Source organism: Dendrobates tinctorius, unplaced genomic scaffold (genome assembly GCF_039654945.1).
Source record: "Dendrobates tinctorius isolate UK_male_01 unplaced genomic scaffold, ASM3965494v1 ptg000070l, whole genome shotgun sequence".
Lineage (NCBI taxonomy): Eukaryota > Metazoa > Chordata > Amphibia > Anura > Dendrobatidae > Dendrobates > Dendrobates tinctorius.
Window position 1 is genome coordinate 8710965 of NW_027361738.1, and position 11536 is coordinate 8722500.

General features: G+C 47.0%; 1 protein-coding gene across 4 annotated transcripts in view; it reads right to left on the reverse strand.

Moving 5' to 3' along the window:
* TAX1BP1 (Tax1 binding protein 1) overlaps window positions 1-11536 on the reverse strand; it is a 188044-nt gene that overhangs the window by 75844 nt on the left and 100664 nt on the right. For all 4 annotated transcript variants that reach the window (XM_073581360.1, XM_073581358.1, XM_073581361.1 and 1 more), the window contains 3 exons: window positions 11258-11406; window positions 8499-8589; window positions 765-950 (listed from right to left, as the gene is read on the reverse strand). In XM_073581360.1, coding sequence (XP_073437461.1) covers window positions 765-950; window positions 8499-8589; window positions 11258-11406 — 426 coding nt within the window. The remainder of the gene's footprint in view (window positions 1-764; window positions 951-8498; window positions 8590-11257; window positions 11407-11536) is intronic.

Sequence of the window (11536 nt, forward strand, 5' to 3'; positions counted from 1 at the left end):
CCTCACAGGACTTAGAACTCTACAAGGGCCTACACATCAGACCAACATGTGGGGGTGGGTGGACGAGTATGTGTGGGACCCAGGTCCAAATTTTGCACTTAGGCCCATCAACCTCTAGTTATGCAAGTGTACATGTGAGCAAGAACAAGAATCTCATAGACTTACATTAAGAGCTTGTGACCATTACCTCTGACTTCCGGTCAGTCAGGAGCTGTGGTCACAAGATGGCGGTGGAATGGGATCAGATCAGCGCCAGGAAAAGCATAAGACTGCGAATGGTAAACGGTGAAATGAATAAAAAAAAAAAAACAACACTTGTGTGGTGCTTTAAATGATGGCTCTTGGAAAAAGGGAGAAAAAAAACAAACAAAACATCAAAGAACAGTCCATTCTTCATTAGAAGCAGGAAAAACGACTAAGGCCACGTGCACATGTTGAGTATTTGGTGAGATCTTTACAGCAGTATTTGTAAACCAAAACCAGGAGTGGAACAATCAGAGGGAAAGTATAATAGAAACACGTCACCTCTTATGTGTTTATCATCCACTCCTGGTTTTGGCTTCCAAATACTGAGGTAAAATACGGACCTAAGCCTTAGGATCTAAGCGATTCTGACATGGACAAATGCAAATGGACAGTTCAATAAAGGTGCACAGAAATCTAGCACGGCTGTAGTAATACTCCAATATATATATATTACAATACAGAGGTTATACCGAGCAGTGCATTCATGTGCATGAGGCCTTATACTTGGCAGTTCTCACCTTCTCAGCGGCGTTCTGGAGTAGTTCCGCACACAGATTCTCTTTGTCAGTCAGACACAGCTTCATTTGGCCGATCTCCTCCTTGTAGTGAGCAATTAGAATTTCTTTACCAGAATCTAAATTTCTTAATGTCTGTACCTCTGACAGTAGCTTTGTGTTCTCAATTTCAGTATTCTTCAGATGAACCTATAAGGGCAATATTACATTTTTTTTTTTTTTTTTTTTTTTTAAAAAGACCGCATTACAACAAAACTACTCAAAATATTGAAGAGCAAGAGAGAAAAGAGAGCAGAGCGAGGGAGAGAGAGGGGGAAGGAGAGAAAAGAGAGCAGAGCGAGGGAGAGAGAGGGGGAAGGAGCGAAAAAGAGCAGAGCGAGGGAGAGAGAGGGGGAAGGAGCGGAAAAGAGCAGAGCGAGGGAGAGAGAGGGGGAAGGAGCAGAGCGAGGGAGAGAGAGGGGGAAGGAGCAGAGCGAGGGAGAGAGAGGGGGAAGGAGCAGAGCGAGGGAGAGAGAGGGGGAAGGAGCAGAGCGAGGGAGAGAGAGGGGGAAGGAGCAGAGCGAGGGAGAGAGAGGGGGAAGGAGCAGAGCGAGGGAGAGAGAGGGGGAAGGAGCAGAGCGAGGGAGAGAGAGGGGGAAGGAGCAGAGCGAGGGAGAGAGAGGGGGAAAGAGCAGAGCGAGGGAGAGAGAGGGGGAAGGAGCAGAGCGAGGGAGAGAGAGGGGGAAGGAGCAGAGCGAGGGAGAGAGAGGGGGAAGGAGCAGAGCGAGGGAGAGAGAGGGGGAAGGAGCAGAGCGAGGGAGAGAGAGGGGGAAGGAGCAGAGCGAGGGAGAGAGAGGGGGAAGGAGCAGAGCGAGGGAGAGAGAGGGGGAAGGAGCAGAGCGAGGGAGAGAGAGGGGGAAGGAGCAGAGCGAGGGAGAGAGAGGGGGAAGGAGCAGAGCGAGGGAGAGAGAGGGGGAAGGAGCAGAGCGAGGGAGAGAGAGGGGGAAGGAGCAGAGCGAGGGAGAGAGAGGGGGAAGGAGCAGAGCGAGGGAGAGAGAGGGGGAAGGAGCAGAGCGAGGGAGAGAGAGGGGGAAGGAGCAGAGCGAGGGAGAGAGAGGGGGAAGGAGCAGAGCGAGGGAGAGAGAGGGGGAAGGAGCAGAGCGAGGGAGAGAGAGGGGGAAGGAGCAGAGCGAGAGAGAGAGAGGGGGAAGGAGCAGAGCGAGGGAGAGAGAGGGGGAAGGAGCAGAGCGAGGGAGAGAGAGGGGGAAGGAGCAGAGCGAGGGAGAGAGAGGGGGAAGGAGCAGAGCGAGGGAGAGAGAGGGGGAAGGAGCAGAGCGAGGGAGAGAGAGGGGGAAGGAGCAGAGCGAGGGAAAGAGAGGGGGAAGGAGCAGAGCGAGGGAGAGAGAGGGGGAAGGAGCAGAGGGAGAGAGGGGGGGAAGGAGCAGAGCAAGGGAGAGAGAGGGGGAAGGAGCAGAGCGAGGGAGAGAGGGGGAAGGAGCAGAGCGAGGGAGAGAGGGGGAAGGAGCAGAGCGAGGGAGAGAGGGGGAAGGAGCAGAGCGAGGGAGAGAGGGGGAAGGAGCAGAGCGAGGGAGAGAGGGGGAAGGAGCAGAGCGAGGGAGAGAGGGGGAAGGAGCAGAGCGAGGGAGAGAGGGGGAAGGAGCAGAGCGAGGGAGAGAGGGGGAAGGAGCAGAGCGAGGGAGAGAGGGGGAAGGAGCAGAGCGAGGGAGAGAGAGGGAAGGAGCAGAGCGAGGGAGAGAGAGGGAAGGAGCAGAGCGAGGGAGAGAGGGGGAAGGAGCAGAGCGAGGGAGAGAGGGGGAAGGAGCAGAGCGAGGGAGAGAGAGGGAAGGAGCAGAGGGAGAGAGGGGGAAGGAGCAGAGCGAGGGAGAGAGGGGGAAGGAGCAGAGCGAGGGAGAGGGGGAAGGAGCAGAGCGAGGGAGAGAGGGGGAAGGAGCAGAGCGAGGGAGAGAGGGGGAAGGAGCAGAGCGAGGGAGAGAGGGGGAAGGAGCAGAGCGAGGGAGAGAGGGGGAAGGAGCAGAGCGAGGGAGAGAGGGGGAAGGAGCAGAGCGAGGGAGAGAGGGGGAAGGAGCAGAGCGAGGGAGAGAGGGGGAAGGAGCAGAGCGAGGGAGAGAGAGGGAAGGAGCAGAGCGAGGGGGAAGGAGCAGAGCGAGAGAGAGAGAGAAGGAGCAGAGCGAGGGAGAGAGAGGGAAGGAGCAGAGCGAGGGAGAGAGAGAGAAGGAGCAGAGCGAGGGAGAGAGAGGGAAGGAGCAGAGCAAGGAACGCAAGAAAGAAAATGAGAGGAGAAAGATGGTTAAAAGCGAGAGAGGAAAGAGGAAAAGGGGGGAGAAAGGGAAAATGGAAAAGAAAAGATAGAGGAGCAAAATGGATAGCACATGAGCTATGAAACAAATTCTACCAGCTTTACAAAATGTTTAACCTGTATACAATCCTAGCTTTATATGTCACTTGGGTCTAGCTTATTCTACTATTATTGCAGGCTACTAATGGCATAATTGATGCATTTTCCTCTAATACAAATTGTTCCTCCATTTATGAAACTCTGTTCTCTAAAATGCCCAAAATGTATTTTAAATTCCTCAATTATTATATATTAACCCATTCCCGACCAGTGACACAGCGTATGCGTCATGAAAGTCGGTGCCAATCCGACCAATGACGCATATGCTGTGTCATGACTTTAAAGCCCCCCTGTGGGTCGGGTGACCGGGGTCAATGAAAGGTCACCCGACCCGCAGATACAGGGGGCTTTGTATTTCACCACGGGGGGGTGGGGGGTGGCTTCACCCCCACGTGGCTACGATCGCTCTGATTGGCTGTTAAAAGTGAAACAGCTAATCAGAGCGATAGTAATATTTCATCAATGAAATATTACAAACCAGCCATGGCCGATGCTTGAGTAGCATCGGACATGGCTGGAGACACCTATCCGACCCCCCCCCCATCAGTTAACGGGGCCGATCTGCCCCCCGCCACTGAATGACAGCGGCGATCGGCTGTCATCATCTGCTCCCCCGCCTTCCGATCACCTCCCCTCCCACCCCCCGGTACCTTCCGAGTGCCACTGTTGCTCACGGTGTCCCGCGGTCCCGGATCATAGGCGCCGCCATCTTGGAAAATGGCGGGCGCATACGCTGTGCGTCCACCGGAATCTGCGACTGCAGATTCCATTCATTCGTTTTGATCACTGTGATAAACTTTCACAGTGATCAAAATAAAATAAAAAGTAAATAAACCCCCCTTTATCACCCCCATAGGTAGGCACATATAATAAAATAAAGAAAATATTTTTATTTAGAGTAGGGTTGGAATTAGGGTTAGGGTTGGAATTAGAGTTGGAATTAGGGTTAGGGTTGGAATTAGGGTTAGGGTTGGAATTAGGGTTGGAATTAGGGTTAGGGTTGGAATTAGGGTTAGGGTTGGAATTAGGGTTAGGGTTGGAATTAGGGTTAGGGGTGTGTTGGGGTTAGGGTTGTGATTAGGGTTAGGCTTGTGGTTAGGGTTGGGATTAGGGGTGTGTTGGGATTAGGGTTAGGGTTTGGGGTGTATTGGGGTTAGGGTTGGAGTTAGAATTGAGGGGTTTCCACTGTTTAGGCACATCAGGGGGTCTTCAAATGCGACTTTGTTTCACCATTGATTCCAGCCAATTTTGCGTTCAAAAAGTCAAACGATGCTCCCTCCCTTCCAAGTCCAGACGTGTGCCCAAACAGTGGTTTACCCCAACATATGGGGTATCAGCGTACTCAGGAAAAATTGCACAACAACTTTGGGGGTCTAATTTCTCCTGTTACCCTTGGGAAAATAAAAAATGGGGGCTAAAAAATTATTTTTGTGGAAAAAAAGATTTTTTTTATTTTCACGTCTCTGCGTTATAAACTTCTGTGAAGCACTTGGGGGTTCAAAGTGCTCACAACACATCTAGATAAGTTCCTTGGGGGGGGGGGGTCTAGTTTCCAAAATGGGGTCACTTGTGGGGGATTTCTACTGTTTACGTTTGCAGAGCCCCTGATGTGCCTAATGACGACCGCAGATCATTCCATCAAAGTCTGCATTTCAAAACGTCACTACTTCGATTCCGAGCCCTGACGTGTGCCCAAACAATGGTTCCCCCCCCTCATATGGGGTACCAGCGTACTCAGGACAAAGTGGATAACAACTTTTGGGGTCCAATTTCTCCGGTTACCCTTGTGAAAATAAAAAATTGCGAGTTAAAAAAAAAATCATTTTTTGAGGAAAAAAATGATTTTTTATTATCACAGCTTTGCGTTACAAACTTCTGTGAAGCACTTTGGGGTTCAAAGTGCTCACCACACATCTAGATAAGTTCTTTGGGGGGTCTAGTTTCCAAAATGAGGGGGGCTCTGCAAATATAACATGACGCCCGCAGACCATTCCATCAAGTCGGCATTTCAAAACGTCACTACTTCCCTTCCAAGCCCCGACGTGTGCCCAAACAGTGGTTTCCCCCCACATATGGGGTACCAGCGTACTCAGGACAAACTGGAGAACAACTTTTGGGGTCCAATTTATCCTGTTACCCTTGTGGAAAAAAAATTTGCGGGTTAAAAATCATTTTTGTTTAGGAAAAAAAAAATGATTTTTTATTATAACGGCTCTGCGTTATAAACTTCTGTGAAGCACTTGGGGGATCAAGGTGCTCACCACACATCTAGATAAGTTCCTTGGGGGGGTCTAGTTTCCAAAATGAGGTCACTTGTGGAGGGTTTCCACAGTCTAGGTACATCAGGGGCTCTGCAAATGTAACATAAAGAACAAAACCATTGGCACAACCCTGGAAATGGTGCACAAGTAGGATCCCAATCCGTGAACTTCTATGCATAAAGACTTGGCACACACAAGTGAATTCCAATGCAGAAAGGTAATTTAATGGAGTACAGTACATACATACAGACGTTTCGGTCTATGACCTTCATCAATGTAGAAAGTGTTGTACTGTGAGCTCTTAGTGGCTGGGCCAACAGATGAGGAGGCACCAAGGGCCGTCTCGTTGCTGAGTGAGCGTTCAGTATAGCGGGTGGACGCGCTATCCGCCACAGACTCGCGGTGAGACTAGCTAACCTAATATGTATTTTCTCAAGAAGAAAAATAATCTCACAAGCAAACAACAACAAAAAGAGAAATAACTTTTTAGCCAAGGTTACATAATTCGACCCATAATTATTGTTGAAGTTATCCACTGAAATTCCTTTTTGGAAGCCAGCTCCACCCCGAGAGCATAAAGCATTCTCCAACTTTGTACTTTTTCTGACAAAAGAAACAAAAAACTATTGTTCAATTCAAACAAGAAGGATCCAAAGCTCGCTGTCTAGAAGAGTAACTTGTTCCACATGTGCCTCTCAGTTTGTGCATAGAGTGAAGATTTCATTGTTAATATAAACCTTTCACCTCTTAATTTTAGGTCACGACCTATTGTTTTATAGGCCTTTAATTGGTGAAAATATTTTCTACAATTTAACTGTGGAGTTTTTGTAGACAGACGGCACCAAACCAGAAATGTAATATATGCAAGGTGGCAAATACACAAAAAGTGACTTCATAACTAAAATATCTGTTAAATATTACATGTGATGAGAATGTGTACATGTGGCACAGGGTATGTATGTGGTCAGTTTTCCTTTAACAACTATACCAACTCCTTTTCAGAAAAAAAAAAAAAAAACTTCTAAAAAATTCTATTTACTGTACAAAAAGTACCGTATATACCCACGTATAAGCCGAGATTTTCAGCCCATTTTTGGGGGCTGAAAGACGACACCCCCCCCCCCCCCCGGCTTATACGCGACATATACGCCAGGGGGTCGGCGGGGGAGGGGGAGCGGGGGTGTCAGATCATACTTACCCCCCAGGCGCGTATCTGCAGCCCCCCCCGCTTCTCCCACGATCTCAGGCTCCTTCCTTCAGTGGTCACGTTGTACCGCCCATTAAAGTCAGAAATATGCGCATATTCATGACTTTAATAAGCGGTACCACTTGACCACTGAAGGAAGGAGCCTGAGACCGTGGGTAAGCGGGGCTGCATAGACCGCGCCAGTAGGGGGTAAGTATATTCAACATTCACCTGTCCCCAGTCCACCGCTGCGTGCCGCTCTGTCCTCCACGTCCTCTGGCTGTGATGTTCAGGACAGAGGGCGCGGTGACGTAGTTAGTGCGCGCTGCGTCCTCTGCTGCCTGAACGTCACTGACAGAGGACCCGGAAGACAGAGCGGCAGCTGTGGCCCGGGGGGCAGGTGAATATCTGACGTGCCGAGGCCCTGAGCCAGCGGTGACACCAGCACCTGGCCCCCATAGCGCGCCGGTGTCCCCGCCTGATCAGGACACTGGCACCTGGTCCCCAGTGACGAGGTATGTTATTTTTTTTTTTCTTTCATATGCAGTGCCGGCAGCAGCATATGGGGCATAATCTATGGAGCATCTTATGGGTCATTTTATGGGGGCATAATCTTTGGAGCACCTTAGGCTAGTTTCACACTAGCGTTCGTGGGCGCAGCGCAGGACCGCCCCTAAGCCCCGCCCCCTCTGGTCAGTTCCTCCTCTGATCACATGAGGCTGCATGCGATCAGCGTATCCTATATTTAGCGTTGGATACGCTGATCGTGCGCTGGTCTGATTTTGCTGGCGCTGCGCCCAGCGCAGAAAAACGCGCTGTGCTGCATTTTTGTGCTCTGGGCGCAGCGCCAGCAAAATCAGATCAGCGTATCCAACGCTAAATATAGGATACGCTGATCGCATGCAGCCTCATGCGATCAGAGGAGGAACTGACTGGAGGGGGCGTGGCCGGGGCTTAGCGGCGGCCCTGCGCAGCACCCACGAACGCTAGCGTGAAACTAGCCTTATGGCGCATCTTATGGGGGCATAATCTATAGAGCAGCATATGGGGCATATTCTATGGAGCATTTTATGGAGCATCTTATGGGGGCATAATCTATGGAACATCTTATGGAGCAGCATATGGGGCATAATCTATGGAACATCTTATGAGGCCATAACCTTTATGGAGCAGCATATGGGGCATATTATTCTATGGAGCATCTTATGGGGCTATTATTAACCTTTGTGCAGCATTATATGTGGAGTATTTTGTATGGAGCATCTTATGGGGCCATGATGAACTGTATGGAGCATTATATGGGGCTCCTGATTCAATATGGATATTCAAAAACATTTAAACTACTGATGTTTCAATTTTACTTTTATTGGTATCTATTTTGATTTTTGAAATTTACCAGGAGCTGTTGCATTTTCCACCCTAGGCTTATACGCGAGTAAATAAGTTTTCCCAGTTTTTTATGGCAAAATTGGGGGGGGGGGGGGGGGGGTCGGCGTATATACGGTAATAAAATTGTCCATTTTTCCGGCGCATATGTATGATTTTTTTTTTTTTTATCTATGGCTTTAATATAGTTTCGTATAATGTGAGTATGTGTAAAAGATAAAACTGCCTAACTGTGCACAGCCATATATCTATATGTTTCTGCTGCTTTTAAAATAAGGTGGAGCCCTCTGTAGAGAAGGGCAGCGTTAATTCATGTAGGGACTAATCACTTGGCTTTCTAAATTTAGTATTCCTAAAACAAATCCTACAAATTTCAAGAAACTCAGCAGTTCCTTCACTGCCTCAATAGGCTCTTCAGAGGTGTTCAGCCATTGTGTATGCACGTGCCCTGCGCTTGTCAATCGCTCATGGCAGCTGTCAGCCATATTGTAGCCATAAGGTCTCCTTACCTTATACAGTTCCTTCTCATCCTGCTCATTCTTTAGCTGAAATTCCAGTTGTTCACTCTCTAACTTTATTTTCTTGAGTTTATCTTTTATGCTGTAAATGAGAGAAACATTTTTTTTTTTTTATTTAATAAATAAATCAAGCCACGATTTCCAAGTGACTTTGTGCGGGGTGTTTTTTTTACCAAGATATTTTTACATTTCACTTTTTCTTTTCATTACAATAGTAAAATCCACACTCACAGCTGCTACTTTCACAAAAATGCATTAAAAGTGAAGAAAAATGCCACGGATGGAAAAAAAAAATTCCATTGCTGCTTGTTTTTTTAACCGACTTTTGTAGTTACTCTTTACAGTAGCACTATTGATTACTTTTCATCCCTTTTCAGTTCTCTAACCTTCTATGCTCTCAACTGGTGGACATACACTGTGTTCCAAATTATTATGCAAAAAGAGTTTAGGAGTGATAAGGTTAGAATTTTTTTGTTTGTCATTTAAACTCATTGATGGTGATGTGTGTCAGGGCTCTTTATATCACTGAAAGCAATTGCAGATACCTGTGCAAATTAGTTTGGCCGGTGTGTCCAAATAAAGGCAAGACTACTTAAGAAGGCTGTTCCACATTATTAAGCAACCTACATTTTTTGCCAAAATGGGAAAGAAAAAGGATGTGTCGGCTCCTGAGAAGCAACAAATTGTGGAGTATTTAGGTCAAGGCATGACTACAATCAACATTGCCAAGACACTTCATCGTGATCATCGCACAATCAAGAAGTATGTAGCTGATTCCCAACACACACGTGTGCGTGCCGATAAGGAAAAATTGATGACTCTTTCCAACAGGCAATTGCGTCAGATTAAAAGAGCAGCTGCAAAAATGCCTTGTCATAGCAGCAGACAAGTTTTTGAAGCTGCTGGTGCCTCCAACGTACCCTGAACAACAAGATGCAGGGTCCTTCAGAAGTTTGCAGCTGTGCGTAAGCCATCCTGTTGACCACCTCTATCCACTGCACACAAGCAGAAACTGCTCCAGTGGGCCAAACGATACATGAAGACTGACTTCCAAACTGTTTTGTTCACCGATGAGTGCCGTGCAATGCTCGATGGTCCAGATGGATGGAGTGGAGGATGGCTGGTTGATGGACACCCCATGAAAACACGGCTAAGGCGCCTACAAGGAGGAGGTGGAGTAATGTTTTGGTCTGGAATCATGGGGAGAGAGATTGTCGGCCCCTTTAGGATCCCTGAAGAGGTAAAGATGAACTCCATAATCTATGTGGAGCTTCTAAAACAGCACTTCCTGCCATGGTTCAAGAGGAAGAACCGTGCTTTCCGCAGCAAGATCATTTTCATGCATGATAATGCACCGTCTCATCCTGCAAATAACACATCTGCATCTCTGGCTGCTATGGGCATAAAAGAGGACAAACTTATGGTGTGGCCACCATCTTCCCCTGACTTCAACCCCATTGAGAACCTCTGGAGCATCATCAAAAGGAGTGTCTATGATGGCGGGAGGCAGTTCACATCTAAGCAACAGCTCTGGGAGGGTATTCTGTCCACATGCAAAACAATTGAAGCACAAACCATCCAAAAACTGACAAATTCAATGGACGAGAGAGTTCAGAAGCTTCTTTCGAACAAGGGGTCCTATGTGCAAATGTAACATCGCCTAGAATAAAGTTTTTACTTGAAAACTGTTTGATTTCATTTTGTAATAAGCTGATAATGCTTATAATTTCACAATTGACCATTTTTTTGTTCAAAATAAAAAGGTTGAAAACTCTGCTGTGCATAATAATTTGGAACATGCATTTTGAGTGTTTCTTATTTTTAGCAATATACTGTTTTCATAGGCAGTTTGTTCAAAAACATTGCAATTATACTAGAATATTAGATGACTGGAAAATAACAATGACTGCAATTCATATAGGTAATGTAGAGAAAATGTGAGGAAATATGTTTTGCATAATAATTTGGAACACCGTGTATATGTGCTGTTTTTCAGTTGACAACCAGTTAGAGGACAGGTTGTAGGCTGTATGCACACTGTTTTTTCCGTGTGGAATGGGGCTAAAAACGCTAGGTAATCAGCAAAGTCAATGAGAATACTGAAGTGTTGTGCACATGATCAGTATTTTTCCCTTTCAGTATTTGTTGTGCTTTTAAATCTGATGGTTAATTCTTTGTGGGTTTATACCTGGGTTTTTGACCCACTGAGTGCACAGGGGGGGGGGGAAGAAAAAAAACGCATGCAAAAAAATTCTCTGCGGTGGTTTTGCTGCCAAGAGATGCAGAAATTTCTGCAAGCAAATTCTCAACATGCGCACATAGTCTAATAGTAATTGGCGGCTTCTCTGTGCCCATCCGTGCCACTGCACATGCACTCATCTAGGATCACACCGGCTGCTAAAAGCTACTGCTATACACCCCTAACACACCATATACCACCCTACAATTGTCTGCATTATGCACAACCTAGAACATTAGCTGACAGTTATCAAAACTGGTGCAAAGAATTGGAGTAATTGCCTGTGAAAGGAGATTCCACTTTTTATGGCCTTTGAAAAGGTAAAAGCCGAAGACTCACTGGAGAAAGACTTCTCCATTTCCCTTTGCACTAATTCAGATAACCGATGGGACCCGATATGCCATATGTGAAACATACTCCATGCCTTCTATTCGGGTACTGTATGTATTGACTTCCAGACTAGGACCCCCTCACACTTACACACACACAAGCACTGAACACACCGCTTTACCTATCTAATTCCGTTTCCTTTTCAATGGCTTTCTGAGTCACAGTCATAAGGTCTTCTTCAAGCTGAAGGATTTTTGAAGACATTTCTTTACAAGCTTTCTTCACTTCTTCACTTTCAGCTTTCAGGATGTCAGAGGCTTGACGCAAACCCTACAATTCAAGAAAACATCTTACTTACAGACCAAGACACATGAAAGCATAGAAGACATTAGATGAAGACCACACTGTAGACAAGGAATTGGGCTGATGGTGACCACCACTGTTATAGACAGGACACCCA